At 37.7% G+C, this 21,299-nt stretch overlaps 1 protein-coding gene across 2 annotated transcripts in view; it reads right to left on the bottom strand.

Annotated features, from left to right (window-relative positions):
* Positions 1-1,283: 1,283 nt before the first annotated feature.
* Positions 1,284-21,299, bottom strand: part of LOC110106316 — a 27,371-nt gene continuing 7,355 nt past the window's right edge. Inside the window, exons 2-6 of one of the 2 annotated variants that reach the window (XM_028694767.1) lie at positions 11,180-11,287; positions 10,889-11,101; positions 10,224-10,284; positions 9,249-9,373; positions 1,284-1,383 (exon numbers count right to left, since the gene is read on the bottom strand). In XM_028694767.1, the coding sequence (XP_028550600.1) occupies positions 1,315-1,383; positions 9,249-9,373; positions 10,224-10,284; positions 10,889-11,101; positions 11,180-11,287 (576 nt within the window). In that variant the 3' untranslated portion in view covers positions 1,284-1,314. The remainder of the gene's footprint in view (positions 1,384-9,248; positions 9,374-10,223; positions 10,285-10,888; positions 11,102-11,179; positions 11,288-21,299) is intronic. The other variant, XM_020836184.2, reaches the window with a different exon arrangement.

Below are 21,299 nucleotides of genomic sequence, written 5' to 3'. Positions count from 1 at the left end.
CTAATAATTCCTTATTCATCTTAAATTGTAAATGCTACTTGATATATTTTGAGAATGAACATGAATATAATACAAAATTAATATATTGGGGCTCCACTTAGATTTGATTTAAAAATTGTTTTAATTTTGAATTGGGCTAATTTGATATGAAATGACATAGCTTTAGATCTGCTCAATTGAATATTAAATATTATTAAAGTTATAAAGAATACAAATGGAGTAAGTCCATATAATTTGTGATTGTGTAATGGAAATTATGACAATTTATTAGGATAGATTTTTATTATCATTTATATACATTTGATATTGATGAAATTCAAATCAAATTTAGTTTAAAATTTTTAATTACACCTTCAATCATATGAGATAAGAATTGGTAAGCAATTATTATGTGCAATAAATAAATAAGCATTAACTACCTCTTTCAACATGCTAAGCAAACTTAATTGCCTATCAGCTTATAAATGCCTAGATTTTATTTGGGACAGCTTTTTTTTACTGCTTTTTAAAATAGATTTTATATTACAAAGCTGCTTTAAAAAGCAATTAAAAAACTGTCCCAAACGAAGCCTTAATCTCGAATTCAAAATGCACAAAATGTGAAGTTTTCATCCAAGCTGTTGGTACAAATTAGAATAGCATCAAACATATTAGAATAGAAATAGGAATCAGAATGTTTCAGAAAATTTCATACCATAAATGTTTGAAATTTGAATTCTAAGAAAGATGTTAAGATGTTGAGGTACAGCTGCATTGCAGTTCTATTTTGCAGTGCTCCTTGAAATAAAATTAAACAGGTTATTAAAAAAAATACGAGCAATTTTAATAAATAAATAAGAAATGATTATGATGCACAAATCCTTCAATAAAGAGATAAAGGATTTGCAAGAAAATTAAAGGATGTGGAGAGGTATCATATAAGGTTTAAGAGTATGGGAAATGAAAAATTATTCTGTGCGGACACCGGGCGGTCCGGAGATCAACCCAAATGCGTCACGTCATTCGGTACAGAGCAAAAATGTGACATGGCATGCTCGGTACCGAGTGACGTGGTGTATTTTGATTGGTTTCCGGACGCTGTAAGGAATTTGCACAGAATAATTTTTCCCGGAAAACAGTGTGTTATGTCAATATTAGCATTTTTTATGCATCTGAGGGGGGGGGGAAAGAACCACTGTAAAATGTTCTTGTGAGGTTAATGGAAATTTTATTTCACATCATATCAGGTATACATATAGTTTCAGTTCTGATCAAAATCATAGATATTTCTAATCACTAAAATTCTGCTAGTGTTCATACCTAGAATACAGCATTTCATGTTTTTTCAGTCGCTTGTATCATTTTACATCTGGATACGATGGACCGGAAATCTTCTAGACTCAACTGCAAGTACCAAGAATTTGATAACAAATTAGAAAGCATAGACAATAATTTCTTTATGAAAATAAATCTGGATTAATCTATTGTCCCGAATTCAAGTAAATGCTACCTATAGACCTGTTTAGTTAAAAATGCTGAAAGCTGTTCACAAAATGCCTAACTAAAGCAACCGGATTAGATGTTCACTAAGGTTTCGATTGGGACGGCTTTTTCGTTTCTTCTTAAAGCAGCTTTTTAGTACAAAAATTAAAATTTTTATACTAGAAAGTTGTTTTAAGAAGCAACAAGAAAGTCGTCCCAAATGAAGCCTAAATTTTAATTTATTTAGTGAAAATCACCCCTGCTACTCAAATATAGACAACTCTAGACTCAGCTTTCCCATAATTTGTTAAACGGATAGTTTATCCTATGCAAGACATGTTTGCAGCACCAACATTTGCGTATCCCCTGCCTGTGTACAATTCTCTGCAACCGGCACGTAGTTTAGTAATTGTGCATATCATTTGTACATGCATTTGAAATGGCTTGATCGGGTCAACATATTGAATTGGTCCCACCAATGGCATCATCTTTGCATGTGGCACTACGCCATGTCTTCTGATGCCTCATTTGATTGATGAAGGGTAGTCACTGATTTGTTCTTCGAATAGAGTTAAAATGTAATATCCTCCTCTGATGTTTTATCATAGTCCTCAATACCCTTCCACTTGACTAGAATTCTGATAGGAAACACTAGTAGAACATCGGTATAGTGGTCATGCCCTTCTTCAATCTCTCAAAAGCTTTTGTGACCGCCTCCCCCCACCAGAAGCTATATTTCTTCAACTGTTCTGTCAGTGGCTAGGCGATTGTGCTATAACCCCTCACGAACCTCCTGTAGTATCCTTTCAGCCGTAGAAAACCCCTCAACTCCCCAAATTCTTTGATAGCGGCCATCTCAGCATTGCCTCAATCTTAGCCTAATCAACGATCACACCCTTCTGAGATACTACATGTCCTAAGTACTCCATATTAGCCCTCAGTTGCTGCTCCTGTAACACCTCTAAAATCGTCCTCGAATGCTCCCAATATTCCTCATCTGATATGTTGTACACTAGGATATCGTCAAAGAAAACCAGTACAAATCTCCTAAGAAAGGGTCAGAACACCCTATTATGAGGTATCCAGACTTTAGATCTATCTTGGTAAAGATAATTGCCCCACTTAGCTCATCCAATAACTCATCTATCACTGGGATGGAAAACTTGTCTGGCATAATCTCCTTATTCAAAGCCCTATAGTCCACGTAGAACCTCAAACTCCTATCTTTTTTCTTAACCAGTAAGACTGTGCTAAAAAAAGGGCTTCCATTAGGCCTAATAATTCCTGCCTCCAGCATTTCTCTGATCAATTTTTCAATTTCATTATTTAGAAATTGAGGGTAATGTTATGGCCTAACACTGATGAGTGACACCCCTTCCCTCATGGTGATGGCATACTCCTGCTCCCTTAGTGGTGGCAATCCTTGAGGTGGCTAAAAGACCTCACTGAATTACTGTATCAGTGGCTATATTGAAAGAGGAATGCCTCCCTTCTCCTCCTATCCAATCCCCTCTAATCTTTGTAGCTCTACCAAGAAACCTCACCCCACCACCTATATGCTCCTTACCATGATTTTGAGGGACACCATGGCTTTGGATAACCCCGCATCTCCCCTGATCACTATTCTTCTCCTCTCCACGACCAGCTCCATGGTCCGTGCCCCCCAGTTGACCTTGGTATTTTCCAAGGTCTACAACCACTTTATTCCCAGTATGACATCAGTGCTTCCTAACTCCAATGGGAGAAAATCCTCCCACACCTAAACCCCCTATATGGTCAATAGTACTCCCCTACAGATACCCTTGGCCATCTCCACCTTCCCCATACCCATTATCACTCCATAGCACCTTGTATTCACCAATGTCACCCCCAATTAGTCCACGACCTGGTTGGAGATAAAATTGTAAGTAGCCACACTGTTAATCAACACTACCACCTCCTGATCTGCTATTTCCCCCTTCACATTCATGGTATGACTCGGAGTGAATCCTACCACTGAGTTCAGGGAGACATCTACTATATCTAGACAATGTTTAAAATTGCGTAAACGGGTATTGAGGCATTTTTCGTTCATGAGGCAAGGTGTAAGTCTCAAGGTGTTTTGAGGCGTAAGTCTCAAAATCAAAAGATTGCATAAATATAAAATGATAAATTTTTTATATACTAATGAGTAAATAATATGAAATATAAAAAACACAAGATATGAAGTGAAATCAAAATATCTCAATAATAATACAACATGAAATATAGTTCAACACAAGATTCTATCTTTCCCAAATCACATTATTCTTTTCATTAACATATAATTCCAAAAATAAATAGCAATGGCATATCATATAAGAACTCATAAATTATCAGCATTGTCATCACCAAGGGGGTCTTCATTTAAATAATCATTAAGAGGCGGACGCCTCAAAAACCTGAGACGGACGCCTCTAAAATCTGAGGTGAGGCGCGCCTCAGTAAACTTGAGGCGTAAGCCTCATTTCCTTCTCTCATTGCGTAGGCTTTGAGGCTTAAAAGAATGAAATTGCGCTGAGGCTCGCCTCTTATTGTGCAATTTTAAACCATGCATCTAGATGCAGCTTGTCCTCCTCTACCCATGTCTCACTCCCACCATCAGACTCAACTTCCTCGTCATCACAAACGGTGAGAACCTGAAGAGTTTGGTCCCTACACTTGTGAGTATCCTTCTCATCACATCATAAGCATAATCTCTTCGTCCTCATTTCGTGCATCTCTCTTACTCAGCTTTTTAAAGTTTCCCCCACTTCCTCTTCCTACAGGCTTCTCCCTTGGTGTCTCACGAAGATTGCCCAGTGTAAGCACGTTGGGTGCTAAGAAAGTGGTAGTCATCCTGTATGTGCCACCTAATTGCTGTTTCTAGCTCCCCTCTCCTAGTACTTCTGATCTCCATAGCCTCTCCCAAGTCACGAGGCCTCATGACTCTCACTATTGCCTGGATCTCTGATTTGAGCCCCTTCATAAAATTTCCCTCCAGAACAGTCTCAGACAGTCGGTCCAGTCGACTTGCCTGATACTCAAATCTCTCGGGGTATTTTGCCATCGAGCCTTTCTATATCAGGGCAAAGAATTGCTCATAGAAATCTCCTCCCTTTATGGTTCGAAAACGTTCCAATAATCTCTCCTCATCCATCAGCCCACTGATGGTAAAATCTCTCCACCTTACTATCCGTGTGCATCCTCTCCCTCAAAGATTGGCATCTTCAGCTTCCATACCTTCGGATCCCCTCCATTTCCACTAATTCCTTCAAAGTTTCCCCTTCCCCAAGTGGGTGATTCCCCCCAAGTATCAAGATCCTCCCTTCCACACTCATACACAAACCCTTCTTCGATCACCCCCTCATTCCTTCAAAATCAGCACCCCTCCAGCCATAATCTCCAACCCTTCTTTACCAATCAGCACCCCTTAACTCATACCCCACATATCCACGCCTCTCCCCATACATTTCACCTCTCCTCCCTCTCGAAAGATTCCATATAGGGTCTTTTCCCTTCTCCCTCTACGATCTTCATATCATTTTCATCCCTATGAATTTCAGAATCTGTAATTATTCCCATTGGCACTCTTGCCTCTGATGCCATCATTTGGTTTTGAAGATCTCATATCTACTTCACCATATCTTGGAGATCCGAGAATGTGCCTTCCATGTAGGAAATTGTATCCTCCACCATCTCCTTGATTTGACACACCTCTCCCTCAAGACGTTCTTCCAAAGTTTCCACCTTGGCCACCAGCGATACTTGGATCATTGTTAGACTCAAAAATTTAGATTTTGACTCTAAAAATTACAAAAATAGTGGTTTGAAACATAAATTGCATGAAAGTACCAGAAAAGCCCAACAACATTCCAGAAACAACTCTGATACCAATTTGATAGGAAACAACCCAAAAACATCGGTGTTTCTTACCAATAGAGAGATTTCAGTGATCTTCCACCAAGATACTCCAAACAAATCAAGCAAAACAGCGAGAAAACTCATACTAACGGATGAAACGAAAAGAAAATAAAAAGAGAAAATTGATCCTCAATTCGAGAGAAGTATCGACCTCTCCCAAATCTCTAGACGCCGCACGAGCCCAAGAAGCAAAAGCCTCTAACAGAAAATTCAACAATACATAGATAACCCTAACCCTAATCCCAACTCTTCTAATTAAAGCATACAAGAAAACAGAGAAAATTACTAAATAGCCCACACCTACTTAATTCCTTCCTTAAACCACCCATCCTTCCTAATCAGACTCACCTAGTGGGGCCCTCAAGGGGGGACGGTACAACCATAGGTGGACCTAGAGATTGTCAAAAATTGATACGAACCGAAAACTCGACCCAAACCCGACCCAAATTTTTTGGGTTAGGGTAAACCCATTTTAAGAACGGCACGGGTTCATGTACCAATTTTTTACCCGTTTCAAATTCAGGTTCGAGTACGGGTCAACCCAGAAACCCAATTTTGACCCGAAAAAAATTGTGGCACAATGAATAAGGATGCCAGCGACTTATGAAGAGGCGGAGGCGATGATTAAAGACGATGACAGACCGTTCAATCAAATGTCTGAGCCCTTCTCCTGGACCGTCGACCTTTCTGACACTTTCGAGAGCTATCAACATGTTCAAAGTGTCGGCCCTTTTGCCAAGGTTGGTTGGACCAGTCTAACAAATTCGCTTCTACTTTTCTTGCTCTATCTTAATCTGAGGTTCGAGGATCTTTTCCATTCCTGTGTCAGATTATTTTGGCATTATAAGAAAAGCTCTTTTCCTAGCATTACTTCCTACATTTTTGCATCTTCATAGTATTATTTCAAGTAGTTAAGATGAAATAAAAGTTATACCATGACTCGACAGGAAGTTGTAGCTAATCGGCAACATACCATACCTTTCTAACAACTGTGAAGGAACCATTTTATTTTTGAACCAATCCGCAACGTACAACTTTGTTTAAAATATTCTTCTAAATATTACAAGACAATTTCAATAGTCAACATTGAACTCCGACGCCTTTATCAATTGTCAGCATACTTCTTCATGCCACTTTTGGAAGGCTATCAAGTGCTTCATCAATTAGTTCCTGTTTATTCCTTTGACTAGATAAAATATTTTAACACCCCAATGATGCATGTGCAAACAGTGAATCTCAACTGGAGGAGATTGTATCCATAAAAAAGCCCCCAAATTTCCAAAAAAATTATTGCGAGATTCAAGTTTCTACAAAAATATAAAAATCCAATAAAAGAATAATTTTCAAGTGAAATCTATAAAGCAAATCCTTCCACCCTCTATAAATATTTATCGATGGAGACAAATTTAAAAACAACCTCAGCTCTAAAAAAATAAATATTATGTCAAGCGTAACACCGCAACTTGTTCTCAAATGATTTGTCACCATTACATATATGATTGTTATTCTCTAACCAGTCGTTTTGCCACCAAATAACACCATAAGTAAAAGGATATGATTGAGGCCCTCTAACTGGGTAATTTCGTTGTAAAATGATACTATTAAATTACACTCATGGTCAGAGCCCAATTCTCCAATGGCTAAAATCTCATAGTACACTTGATAGAGCACACAACACCTAATAGTTAAGGTCGACTTAAATTCATCCCATTGGACTAACATCCACCCTAAGCCTACGAAATTCACTTAAATGAAATAAGTTGAGACTTTTGACAAAGATCCTTCGGTCAAATTAGATTCTCTCTCTCCTCTAACTAAGTAGACTAGGGACCACACAACCTAGGACAATATAATTATAGGTTGTTGCTACTATACGATAAGTGATTAGCTTCTAATGATTTGTCTTAACTAAAAATTCGCTATCATCATCGAGAGGGGTAATTAATGATATGAGTTTACGGCTATGAGAAAACTAAAACTAGATCATAAAGTCCTCACAATATGAAAGTGAAATATTTGAGTAATGTCATATCTTTAAATATAATATATCTTCTGAAAATTTGATTCAGAAACATCCTAAAACTCTCATAATAGAGGCAGAGGCATAAATTTTGAAGCCCATAAGCATTGACATCAACTTATTAAGAAGTGATAACTTCACATCAGGCTTCACTTCAAGCAAGGCAAAAGATAAGTATGCGCCACATGAATTAACTTATTTCAACGGCAATTGGAAAGGCAATTTTGGCACCATCAACTTGTTTTGCATGTGATGTAGAAGTACTTGAACAAGTCACAAAGCAAGGATTTGATTATTGTTAGATCAAAATATAATTTGGTTGAGGCATTAATGAATCTGTCGCCACTTTGAACATGTTGATTTCTAATACGACCTCAAAATCATCTAAAGGAACCATCATCAAGTTATCTTTCCCGTCCAAGCACCAACACAAAAATGCACATTTCAAGACATGCCAACAACAAACTGTGCCTTTGAGTTCAAAGACCTCGCTTTGCTGGGAATCTTTCTAATTGAAACAACAACAATGTTCTAGATAGAAATATTATCATACATCAACTGAGGAGCAGCATTACTATATTAAGTGCACCAAAGTCGTAACGGACTTACTAATGTCACGTATTCTTACGCTGCCTCCCCATAGTTAAAAGTCTGAAGCACTACGTTCAGTACGTTGTTCAACTTATCTCTTTAGGCAATCATGAGCTCAATGAGGCCCATTATAGATAAAGCACCCTTGAGCATTCACTTACGCAGCTTTATTTTGTAATTTTACATCATCAAAGCCTTATGTTGATAACCCTCGCGTTGCTTGTACCCTTTATTTGACAACTACTTTGACCCAATCCTTTTGCTTGAACTAGTTCTTGTTAAAAGACACTCAGCCTCCTTGAAATCCACCAATATCTCCACAATAGTAATTGTAGCAACAACATTTATACATTATATCACCACTTCTACCCATGATTTCAATCTCAAAAAAAAAAAGCTTATGTTCCTGTCATATTTTAAATATTTCAACATCAAGCAACTGAACTCATTAATGTAGTTTTGCATTGCACCGATTTATTTGTTAGGAAGAGATTCCCTCAACATTTCTTCCTTCAAAGTCTCCCGAAGAAAAATAAGGTGGCTCTCTTCTCAGAACGATCATTCAAAACTCTGGTTTACCATCAAAGTTTTGCATTTCCCACAAGATACATGCTAGTAATCGTCACCCAATGCTTTCTGGCAACATGAAAACAACCAAGAACTGTTTCAAATCCCATAATTTTTTTTAAATCCCTTGCAATTCTTTCTTCACCAGGTTTTGGTTCAAGTACTTTTCACCTTCTCTAAGCAAAATGCTATCATGTTGTGGCTGCATCTATGCTCTCTGCAAGACAATAAGTTCCATTGACAAGTCATCATGTCAATAAACCAATAATGTTGCTTCATCCACAATGATTTGACAAAATGCCTCTACACGTTGTTGACTTGTTGCAACTCAAGCAAACCTTCCTCAAGGCTACTACCATCTTCGGAAGAAGGAGCTCCCGCCAAAGCTTCAAGGCAAGAAACCCCATCTCACATTGTATTTCTAACAGCAATCAAATTCTCTAACCACCACTCTAATATCAATTATCACATGAATAGAAGCTTATAAAATTTTCTTTCTTTCTTTTTTGATTAGTGAAAACACCCTTTCTACGTAATCTAGATTAGTGGTATGCTTTTGATGATTGATTATTGAGTTGTAGGTAACTCTAAAATCTTGCAGGTCACACAGATCCAAGCCTGAATCCATGCCTTTTATAAACGCAAAATCCCAAGAAAGCGGCAAAAGACAGATAAATAGATAACTGACCTTTCCATCTCCATCACTGTCAAAGGAATGAATCATATGAGCAATCTCAATATCTGTCCAACTAAAATCATGAGCAGTGACCATTTTCTTCACGTCCCTTGTGGTAATGTAACCTTTACCAGTTTCTGCACAATTCACACGATGTTATATATATATATATATATAGTTTGAATGAATATTAAATAACATTGAAGTTTTTAGAGAATCTAGTAGAGATGCTACTAGCAAGAAGTTAAAGTGAAGACAATTTTGATTTAAATTTTATTATCTTCACAATGGTTCAAAGAAGGGAGAATTTTATATTTATAAGCATAAAATGAGGTTAAAGCCCAGTTGATGAGGCAGTAATCAGAATCTTGACCCAAATCTAACGAAAGAGTGGTAAGCTGGTAACCATAAGAGTGGAAGCAAAATAAGTTCTCTTTGCGCCCAACCTCCATGGGTTCTTGGTTCTATGACTTAAAAAGGACTGAAAATCACAAAATTCTGGACAAGTAAATTGCAGAACCCATTGCTTCTAGTCCTAATTAATAAAGGCAATAAACCAGTTTATGAGGCTTTCATTAATGCAAAGTTTGAGAAGGGATGTTTGCATCAAATTGTAGATATTTTCATTTTTTTTAATTCAAACATGTCACCTTAAGGTAACAAGGGAAGCAACCTAATCATTGAAATTATTCAATTACATCATTTCATCTTCTTTGCTCACTCCCTTCAGCAACACATGTTGCCGCAATGATCCACTGGCATCCAAGATGATTTCCACTCTTTTTAAGGAATTAAGCATCACTTCTAGCAGTTAATTTCCAATCATCGCATCATGTTCATATCTTCCAGTATTTTATTTTCCTTTCATACATTAACACATCAATAAAGACGAGAGGTGAAGCCATGCAATTAAAACATCCAAGTATTCAAAGCATACATAAGGAATATATTTGCAGAAAAGATAGAAGTTAACAGTCTAAACAATACCGTCAAATGAGAAGAAATAAGCAGTCACTTCATCCTCAGTTAATTGAACGGGAGCCTTGTTCTGTGAAACAGAGAACACACTAAATATCAAAAACAAGGACATCTAAGGCTATGCGTATAATTCTGTACCATCTACAGTCTATATCATTATTCAAAGTGGTTAGAAACTTCCCATCAAAACAATAAACATTAATATTTCATATATAACCCGGACCATAAAATCAAACACATGCCATTTCCAACTACTTTACCCTTAATTAAGATAAGATGGGATAAGAACTATTAAATGTAATTCTGAAGCTATTTCAAAGGTCAATCGTACAATTGCATCAGGAGACTGATTAAGTTTGTTGAAAAAACAGTTTTCAAGGTTCAACATTATCCTCGATCAATGATTAATCAAATGCTTTGAAGGATTAAAGAAAGAGATAGACTATCTGATGTGAGATTATAGCCAAAGCATCACGTGCATCAATAAGGTCAACCGATCTGTTCCCTAAACCATAAATTTATAAATCAAACGGTTAGAAAATAAATAAAAGTCAACTTAAGGATCTTAGATGAATTCCCCCCTAAATTGTTATTTTTAGAAATTAAAATCTTCTAGATTATGTGCTTGGAATACAATCATTATTACTAATTTAATAAAGTGAATGATTACAAACCAATTTTCTAGGTTTCTTTCTTCTGGCGGATTCTTGTGCCTTTGCCTTATATTTTTTCCCCTGGGCATCCTCCCCGGCTGTATTTATAGCAGAATCTTGAGAAACACCCACTGATGTTCCAGCTGAGTCACCTGAAGTTGCTCCAACTGAGAGAGCAATGGCCTGCAAGAGAAGTTTCAAACACTGATACGGAACAACAGAGAGAGCAATAGCCTGCAAGACCAAGTTTCAAACACTGATACGGAACAAAAGAAAGAAACATCAGCAAACATCATATTGCCAAACATATACCTGCATCAAAGCTGCCTCATCATCAATAAAATCAGATTCATTCTGGCTTTCCATCACATTTGATCTTCTCTTAACTTTTGCAAAAGGCAAGGAGCTCCTTTTCTTAATCTAAAACATCAATAAGAGCTTCTTTGTATAAAGTAAATTGTTAGAGACCACATAGAGAGCCAGAATTTAGAGATGAATTGACAGTAGCTAATTCGAGAGTGCAATATTCAAGAATAAAAAACAAACCGGATAGTATTTTCAGTTATGTTATAAAGTTTAACCATGACGTTAACTATAAACATCTACATAATTCCCCTCAACAGGGATCCCCACACAAGACTTCTTCCTTTTTTCCTTCCTCTTTCACTGCCACCATAGTGATCCATTGGATCTTTACTGTCTGATCAACAATATGCGCACTACTGTAATTATTCTAAAATTATTATTCTATCGATTCATCAGCCTATGAATTATTTTAAATATTATGTATTTATTATTTTCAGATTTTGTATGCTTCCTACTAGAAGTTCTCCTATGAACGCATAAATACTACAGAAATGTTTGTAATAAAATACTCAACCAATCCTCTCAAATTTTTGCCATGATAGCAAATCTCTAGGATTGTTTCTTCATTTTATTTCCATTACAACAGATTTCATCATGGCATTACCACAATCCTGCTGCCTTAAATATTGCGCTCTCTTCTTTTTTTTTTCCAATTTTTCTATAACTGCAATCTTCATCGCTGCATTGTCTTATGCTTTTTTATTATTGTAGTCTTCATTGTTGCATTGTTACTAGTTTTTTCCCATGGAGGCATCCTTCAGCACTGCATTGTCATATTTCTTTCCTTTTCAGTATTTCCTTGTGAACAAAACAAAAATTTCCCTCTTTATGAACAACAACAATAATAGCCACATACCCTTGATCTTGGGTTCTATTGGAAGTGAGGGATGCAATCTAAACCTAAAGAGACAGTTGCAAATCATTCATTTAACATATTAATTGAATGGAAAAAAAACTATCAAAAGATTTTGTGATTAATTCAAAGATTTCTTAAAGGAAAGAAGAAAATTGAGTTGCATGGCAAAAAAATCCAGCGAGGAGAACCTTTGAAATTGTGTATGGTCGAAATCCGATATCTCCTATTGATTTAATGTCTTATGTCGCACTCATAGATTGCCACTCCGATGTTGATTAATGAATTCAATAAATAAAAAAACTTCATGAACAAGTTCAAGATCACATAAAGAAACAGAATATCGAATATCAAATATCAAGCATAAGCCAACAAAAATAGAAAACATCAAACTTTCAAAGTGGATGATTTAGTTTAGATTAAGATGCGAAAGGAATGGTTTGCACCTAAACCTTATAGCAATTTAGAACCTAAAGCCGATTGACATTTTCGCATTATCAAGCACATCAACAAAAATAATAAATAAAAGTGCATCAACAATAATGTTTATCAACTAAACTATATGGCAATTATCAAATTTCTACTACCTTCAACATTTCATACTTAACTTCTCATTATGAAAAAGTATCGGCTTTTGATCATGACGAAACCTCTCCAAGCCAGGGAGAATGAAGCAGGGGCTTGGACCGTTTTAATAGCCAACCAGTCCTCCCCCACCTTTCTTTTATTTTGGTTTTTTTTTATTTTATTTTTTTACTTGTTCATTTAGGATTCGTTTGGGACGGCTGCAGCTGTCGGTAAAGTAGGTTGTGTAATTGTTGTACTGAAAGTTGAGTTCTGAAGATGTATATAAAACAATATATTTTGTTTGGAAAGTATAACTGTCGAGCTGCAGTGCTGCAGTTATATGTGAATAAATTAAATTTATACCCTTATATATATTGAGATGAAAGGAAATTGATTAAATGTCATTTTTTTTTAACTTATGTGATAATAAACTAATAATTCTAAATTAAAATTGCATCCACTTTATATATTATTTTATGACTTTTAAATATCAAAATAGTATAATTATTTTTACAATGTACAATTATACTTTTTTTTTGGACATTAGGGGATTTGAGCACGGGGTGAGAAGGAAGAGCTTCCTGGACCATCTCGCGGCATACCCGATCTCAATCATACTTCAAAAATAATATAAAAAAAAATTATAATAATGTTTGTTATTACTTCATTTATACCTCTCTGCCACACCCGAAGCCATTTGCACTTCCTAGACCAACAACCTTTAAGGCTCTCTTTGACCATTAACAGCACAATATCCATTGAGTTTACAATATTTGGGTGATCAACAACTCCAAAAAACTGCACTTCTACAAGCCATTGCTTATGTCCCGGAAAACCATACTGGTTGAGCATCTTAACAGCCATTGTAATCTTTTCTCCCATGACATATGCAGGCTTAATAAAACCTTTGTAAACACCACCAAATCCTCCCTCTTCAATCTTTAACAACATGTTTAAATCATTACTTGCAGCCCTAAGCTCCTTGAGCTAAAAAACTCTCAAATTCTGTCCACTCTCCTCATACAGAGAAATAAGGCTCCGTGGCGATGCAGTAGAGCTCCATGGCGATCAGGCCTGGAAGCTTTTTTCTTTGAATATGAAGAAGATGCTCTCGTTCCCTCAGGACATACTTCCATTTGTTCCTATTTATGGCATCTAGCAAGAAAATTTGGGATCCTAACAACAGAAGAGGAGAGAATAAGGGAGAAGAAGAAGAAGACGAAGAAGAAGAAGAAAGGGGAAAAAGAGGAGAAGGGAGAAGAGAGACAGGATCGACAGGAGGAGGGAGATCTGCGGCGTCCTGGCTCGGTTCGAACGGAGGAGAGGCGAAGGCAGGGCTTCCGTCTGCATCGGCCGTGAGAGAGAGAGGAGAAACGATGGCTTCCTGGGGTGTGCGAACAGAGGGACAAAGAGGAAGAGGGGGTTCGGCTAAAAAGAGAAGGCTACTTTCGACTTTTAACATATCAGAACCGCGAAAAGAAGCAAACCGCGCAAGGTATCGCAAAAAATAGGCTGCCAACGTAAAAAATTTTAGGCCTCCGGTCCAACCCACTGTCCCAAACAGCGAGAGGTGCACGTTTTAAGCCGTGAAGCTGCCGAGACGTCGTCCCAAACACAGCCTTATTCTTGCCATGGGCTTATAAATAGAGGCTCCTTAACCCTTGTAAATCAGTTTTTGGAGTTTAGAAGAATGGCTAGAGAAGTCCTTTAGTGCTCCTACATCCTGGTTTCCTCCAGATGGTGGTTGATTGATTTCCTCCTTCCTTCCAGCCATTCTGATGTGATACAAACAGAAAAAAAAGGAATTGATAAAATTATGTAAAGCTTGATACTTTAAGATTAATGAACCACAAGAATTAACTTTAAGAATTTTCAGTTAAAGTTTGTTTTGGCATGCAATTACAAGGGAGGAGAGCAAAACAACTAAAATAAAATAAAAAAAATTACAGTAGAACTTAAATATGCCGTAATAAGAATCCACGAGTTAATATTTAGAATATTCACCTAGAGTTTACTCTCACTCACACTCTAAGAAAGGCTTTAGCGGAGAGAAACTTTCAACAATCCAAACAACGCCACCAAGAGAGATAGGATGCCAACGGTTATGATCCACGGGAAGGTAGCTGGAGAAGGAGACACTGGTGGATGTCCAACGAGTTGCCACTGTCCGAAGGGTCGTTGTTCATCGATAGTCTCGGCTAGGTGGAATAGTATGGTCGACGGAATCTTTTAGCTCCCAGTCGGGGTCGAAGAACGGCGACTGAGGAATATCGATTTGCCCTTGAGAATCGTACGCGAACCATGGTCGACTTCAAGATCAACCATCCATGAATACAGGAAACTACTCTCTTGGCATCCTTTAAGGGTCGGCAGTTTGTGAAGGAGGAAGGGAGGGAGGGGCCGGCGGGTAGAGAGGATTTGAGCAGGTGAGGGGGGTGTTAGGGTTAGGAGGGTTCTTAGATTTTGAGCTAGGGAGGGAAGGGAATAATTTGAACTCAAAATTATCCCAAAATAGGACTATAGGGGCCGGCGGCTTAGGAGGGATTTATGGGGGAGTTTAATTGGAGTTAAGGATTAAATTAGAGAAAGAAAAGGCAAGGAGGGGGGTGGGGGGGGCATATGAGGAGAGAGAGAGTGTGTCTAGGTTCAATGTATGTGGGCCCTTGACTTTAATTAGTGATTGAAATAAAATCTAAAATTTAATTTCAAATTTGATTAAATTAAAGGGGTAAACTCAAATATTGATTTGAATTCAAATAGGAAACTTTCCTAATTAATAATAAGCTATTTTAGGAAGGTGACTAAGGGGAAAATTGAATTGAGAATCAAACTTGTGGGCACTAGTTGGCCGGCAATTTGGAGATCATGGGAGGTCGGCGGCTTGGGGTGGTGGGGCGGCGACAAGGGGAGGGGCATCGGGTTTTGAAGGGGGGGACGAAGGGGGAATTGAAAACCTGCGGGTTTGGGATGGGTTAGGAGGGTGGCCGGTGGTGGAGGTAAGGGAGGGGGAAGATGGATCAACCACAAGATACTAGTCGCAAGCCTTGGACTCTTCTGAAGACTGACGGGTATTGAAATCACCCTCATCTAAGGTTCTCTTTCTTCTCTCAAAGCTCACAACATGAAGAAAACAAAAGCTAGAAATTTTATTCATCAAATTATCATCGTAATACAATAGAGGGGCCCATATATATAGGTTTCAACAGACAAAAGAAAAAAGGACTAAAATGTCCTCATGGCTACAACAGCAAACTAACTACCCATAGGGGTAAAATAAGAAAAATTGAAATATAAAAATAAACAATACATAAAATGCATAAAAAATAAAGGCTCCTGATCATGACTTTCGATCTCTGATGCCTCCTTTGATAAATGCGCCAAAAATCTCTTGCTGATGTCCTTATCATTCTCCCCGGGTGGGAGAAAACTCGACCCCATCAAGTGAACATCTCAAGAACTCTCGCATAACTCTAAAAGAACTGGACTTAATCTCTACAGCTCATTCAGCCCAATCCACGTGTCCTCTGTCACCAGTTTTCCTTCCCAATGAACTAGGTACCTTTGGCACCCACCTTCTTTAGTGGAAATGATTTCATTGTCAAGTACTGCTTCAATCTTCTCTGCATTAGGTAAATGAGGCAGATTGGGGAGTGGAGGTGAGCTAGGGTTCTCACTGGGTAGGTTCACATAAGACTTATCATATAGTGGATTAGTATGGTTAAACTCTAATCCCTCAAAGGCTACTAGATCTTCAATATTAAATATAGGATTTATATTAAAACCTTAAGGAAATTCTAGCACATAAGCATTACTGTTTATTTTTTAAATTATTTTAAAAGGTCCTGCACTCCTAGCATGCAACTTTTTAACGGATACTTGAGGGAACCACTTCGGACGAATCTATATCATTACAAAATCCTCGACTTCAAATTCTTTAAATCTTTTCTTGCAATCAGCATTAAGCTTATAGTTGGCATTGCTTTGTTCAATTCTTTTATTAATTTTCTTGTGCAGTTCCTGGAGATGAGATGCAAATGCAGACCCAGACGCTCTAACCTTAGAACACATAGGGATTAAATCTATAGGATGTCTAGGCTGGTACCAGTACATAATTTCAGTGGGACTTAAGACCTGTGGCTCGATTAACATAGTTGTTATATGCAAACTCATTTACTGGAAGTTTGGAATCCCACTCTCGAATGTGTTCTCCTACCAAAGTCCTTAAAAGATTACCTAAACTCCTATTAACAACTTTGGTTTACCCATCAGTTTGGGGTAAAAAGATGTGGAAAACTAGAGTTTTGTGCTCATCTTGTGCCATAAAGTTTTTAAAAAATAACTAGTGAACTTAACATCTCAATCAGAAACTATAGTTTTGGGTAACCCATGCAGTCTAACAATCTCATCGAAATATAATTTTGCAATCCAAGAAGCATCAAAAGTTTTGGAGCACGGGAGAAAATGGGCCATCTTAGAAAAACGGTCAATGACCACACAATTTGAGCATTGTTTTTTAAGGGTCTTAGGTAGGCCTAGGATGAAATCCATGCTCACGTCCTGCCAAGGGCAATTGGGTACTAGAAGAGGTGTGTAGAATCTCGTATTCTATTTCCGCTGCTTGGTTAGCTGACAAAAATGACATCTACTCACTAATTTACTAACATCGTGTTTCACGCTAGACAAATAAAATTGGTGCTCTACCGACGCAATGGTTTTGGTCTGTCCAAAATGACCAGCTAACCCTCCAGCGTGTATTTCTTATACAAGGAACTCTCTAAGCGAGGGGTTAGGAATGCAAAATTTTGGGACTTAAATAGATATCCATCTTCCAAAAAGAAATCATCAACTATTTGTTCACATCTAGTAATCAATAAGGAGTATGCTTCCTTAAAATCTGGGCAGTATTTATAATCTTCTTTAATTCGTTCAAATCTGATCACTTCAGCCCTCATTTTCTTTAGTTATCATTATCTGACGGCTTAAGGCATCTGCTGCCTTATTTTCATATCCGGCCTTATGTCTAATCATATATGTATACACTTGAAGGAATTCAAACCAACGATTATATCGTGTATTGAGTTTCTTTTGGGAATTTATGTATTGCAAGGCTTTATGGTTAGAAAAGATGACAAATTTTTGTGGGAGCAGGTAGTGTCTCCATTACCTAAGGCACTGAATGACAGCGTAAAATTCCTTATCATAGGTAGAATATCGTTGTCTGATGTCGTTTAACTTCTCACTAAAATATGCTACGAGGTGGCCTTCTTGGGACAGGACACCGCAAATACCAATGCCTGAGGCGTCACAGGTGACTTCAAAGACTTTAGAGAAATAAGGTAGGCGCATGACAGAAGCTTCTACCATTTTACTTTTGATTTCATCAAAAGCTCTAGAGGCAGCTAGGGGTCCATTGAAATTCTCCCTTTTTGGGATAGTCCGTTATAGGGTCTACTATGGTGCTAAAGTTCCGAATGAACCTCCGATAAAATATGGCCAATTCATGAAAACTCCAAAAATCTCTAATATTTTTGGGTTCATGACACTTATTAATTACTCTCACCTTTTCGGAATCAACAAAAAGTCCTTGAGAAGATATAATAAACCCGAGAAAAGTAACACTATATGTGAGAAACATGCATTTCTTAGGATTAGCATACAGTTGTTCTTTCCTCAAAACCTCACAGACTTGTTTTAAATGATTTAAATGTTGGTTCACCGAGTTACTATAGATCATAATGTCATCAAAATAAACTACTACAAATTTTCCTAAGAAGGGTCTGAGGACCTGCATCATAACTCTCATAAACACACTTGATGCGTTACTCAGACCAAAATATATAAACGTTCATTCGTATAACTCATCCTTAGTTTTAAAAGCAGTTTTCCATTCGTCTCCAGGACGGATTCAAATTTGGTCATAGCCACTCTTAAGGTAAATCTTACAAAATAGGGTGGCTCCGGACATTATATCTAACATGTCATCTAGACTAAAAGTAAAGAAAAGATATTTGATCATGATCAGCTATCAACACACATTCTCCACGATCCATCCTTCTTGGGGGTAAAGAGGGCGGGGATAGCCCACGGGCTAAGGCTTTCCTCAATAAAACCACGCTGCAGTAACTCATCAACCTGTCTCTTAAGTTCAGCATGTTCCATAGGGTTCATGCAATAATAAGATAGGTTGGGAAGGGAAGCTCCAGGTACTAAATTGATGACATATTGGATGTCCCTTAGAGGTGGAAGTTGGTTGGGTAAATCTTCTAGGAAAAAGTCAGCAAAGGTTTCAAGGAGGGGTTTAACCTCTTTTAGGATAGGTTCTTCCATATCCGCACTAACTTCCTGAGCTACTAAAGCGTACAAGATTGATCCTAACACTAGTTCAGTATCTAGGTCTTTGGCGGTTAGCAGATTTAAGTCTGTGCTGGGTTTAAGGGGAGTAAGTTTTACGTCATCCTTGGTAGACTAAGGTTGGGAGGTAAGAGCTTAATCTTCTTACCATCGTGCTCAAACACATAGGTGTTAGATCTCTCATAGATATGAACGTCGTTATCGAAAAGCCAGGGGCGGCCAAGGATGATTTGACCAACGTCTATGGTTAAAACATCGCACAATATCTTTTCCTTGTATCCCACAAACTCAACGGGGATAGGACTCATTTCTTTCACTTCCAAAGCGGTCGAGTTGATCCAAGCGATCTTGTAGGGGTTCGGGTGCGGAGTGGTTTTCAAGTGAAGCTTAGAAATCATAGTAGATGAAACAACATTACTGCAGCTTCCACTATCGATGATAACCTTACAGTTTATATCACTGATCATGGTGAAAGTATGGAAGATGGAAGTTCTACGCCAATCGTCACTCAATTTAGGTTGTGACAAGGCACACATAACAACTTGCAGATCTAAGTGATCAATCTTCTTTAGGCAGCGGATCACAGCAGTGTTGTCATTAGAGAAGAATTCCTCTTCGTCATCAATATGATGAACTAGTTCGGCGTCAGATTCATCCTCCTTATCGATAACTTCTTCGATTATGGTTACCTTATAAGGAATTTTTATTGCGTCCTCCCACCTGACGTAAAGATACGTCCTCCCACCGCCAAAAAACTCGGTTTTTGCTCGGTATTGCTATGTATTATTTGATAATAACGAGGAATATCATCATGTGAAGACCAATACCGAGTTATACCAAGCTGTACCGAGCAATACAAAAAAATACCGAGTTCTTTCTAGGAAAAACTAGGTATTTTTTTGTATTGCTCGGTATTGCTCGGTATAGCTCGGTATAACTCGGTATTTGTCTTCACATGATGATATTCCTCGTTATTGATTGGTATTGCTCGATATTTGTTCGGCATTTCTCATTTTTTAGCGCGAATTTAGCTCTGGGAGGACGTATCTCTACGTCAGGTGGGAGGACGCTATAAAAATTCCCTTATAAGGGTTGGAACATTGAGAGGTAATGTGTCTATACCCATGACACCTAAAGCATTTGGTTCCAGCCAACATTTAAAATTGCACAATAAAAGGCGCGTCTCAGCGCAATTTCGTCCATTTAAGCCTCAAAGCCTACGCAATAAGTTTAGTTTATGAGGCTTACGCCTCAAGTTTACTGAGGCGCGCCTCGCCTCATATATTTAAGGCGTCGCCTTTTTAAAAATTAACCTTTTTTTTCAGTTCAGACCCCCAGTTGCCGACGTGGCATCAACATTTAAACCCTAGTAAAGGTCGAATGGCGCAGTCGACGTTTCGATTTTCAAGTTACAGTAAACTTTAGAACTTTCAAGCATTCACTCCGGAGGAATTTCAAACATTTTTCACTCAGTTTCTTCTAAGATGTCGTCACCCACAAAGAAAAAGGTAACTTAATGCTATGTTTTCTGTTTCGTAATGCGTATTTTATGATTATGATATGCGTTGGCGTTCAAGGCTCTGAAGATCTTCCGATTTTATGCTTATTCTATGCGTATGCATGGCTTCTAGAAACTTTTTAAATGTTTGATACTGTGATGCCATCGTGTTTTCTCTGTATTCAGGGTTTATGATAAATTTATGTTGAAATTTGAAACATATAACCTAACCAAATTTTAAACATCGAGTAAATATGCGTAGGCTGTGCGTACGCAATGCGACTTTTGTGCGTAATCTATGCGTACACGTTGCTTACTCCGTGCTTATATTGTGCGTACTTTATGCGTATAATTTGATGTATGTTTCCTACATTGTGCGTGTGATGTGCGTAATATATGCGTATGTTATGCGTACACTGTGTGACTGTTGCTTATATTCTGCGTATGTTGTGCGTTTTTTGTGTGTATCTCATTTACTTATTTTAAATTTATCATTTTTTACAATTTTTAGATATATGTTCGTCCAATTACCTATAGATGCTATGTTTTTTCGTTTCGAACAATCTGTGATAACTTTGCTCAGCAAATTACTCCTGAAGTCAAGGACACATTGAAACATTTAAAGCTGATACAGTTTTTGGAATTTCTTGGGTTTGAGCAAAATGTCCCTCTTATTTATGAGCTGATCTTAAGGTGGGACATTTCAAAACAATGCTTTGTTATAAAAGGTCAACCCATTCCTTTCACTGCTGATAAAGTGGCCCTTCTTACTAGTCTGCCAAATAAAGGAGAAGAAA

Source organism: Dendrobium catenatum, unplaced genomic scaffold, assembly GCF_001605985.2.
Source record: "Dendrobium catenatum unplaced genomic scaffold, ASM160598v2 fragScaff_scaffold_547, whole genome shotgun sequence".
NCBI lineage: Eukaryota > Viridiplantae > Streptophyta > Magnoliopsida > Asparagales > Orchidaceae > Dendrobium > Dendrobium catenatum.
Note: the sequence above shows the minus strand (reverse complement) of the source record. Positions and strands in the feature narration are given on the sequence as shown.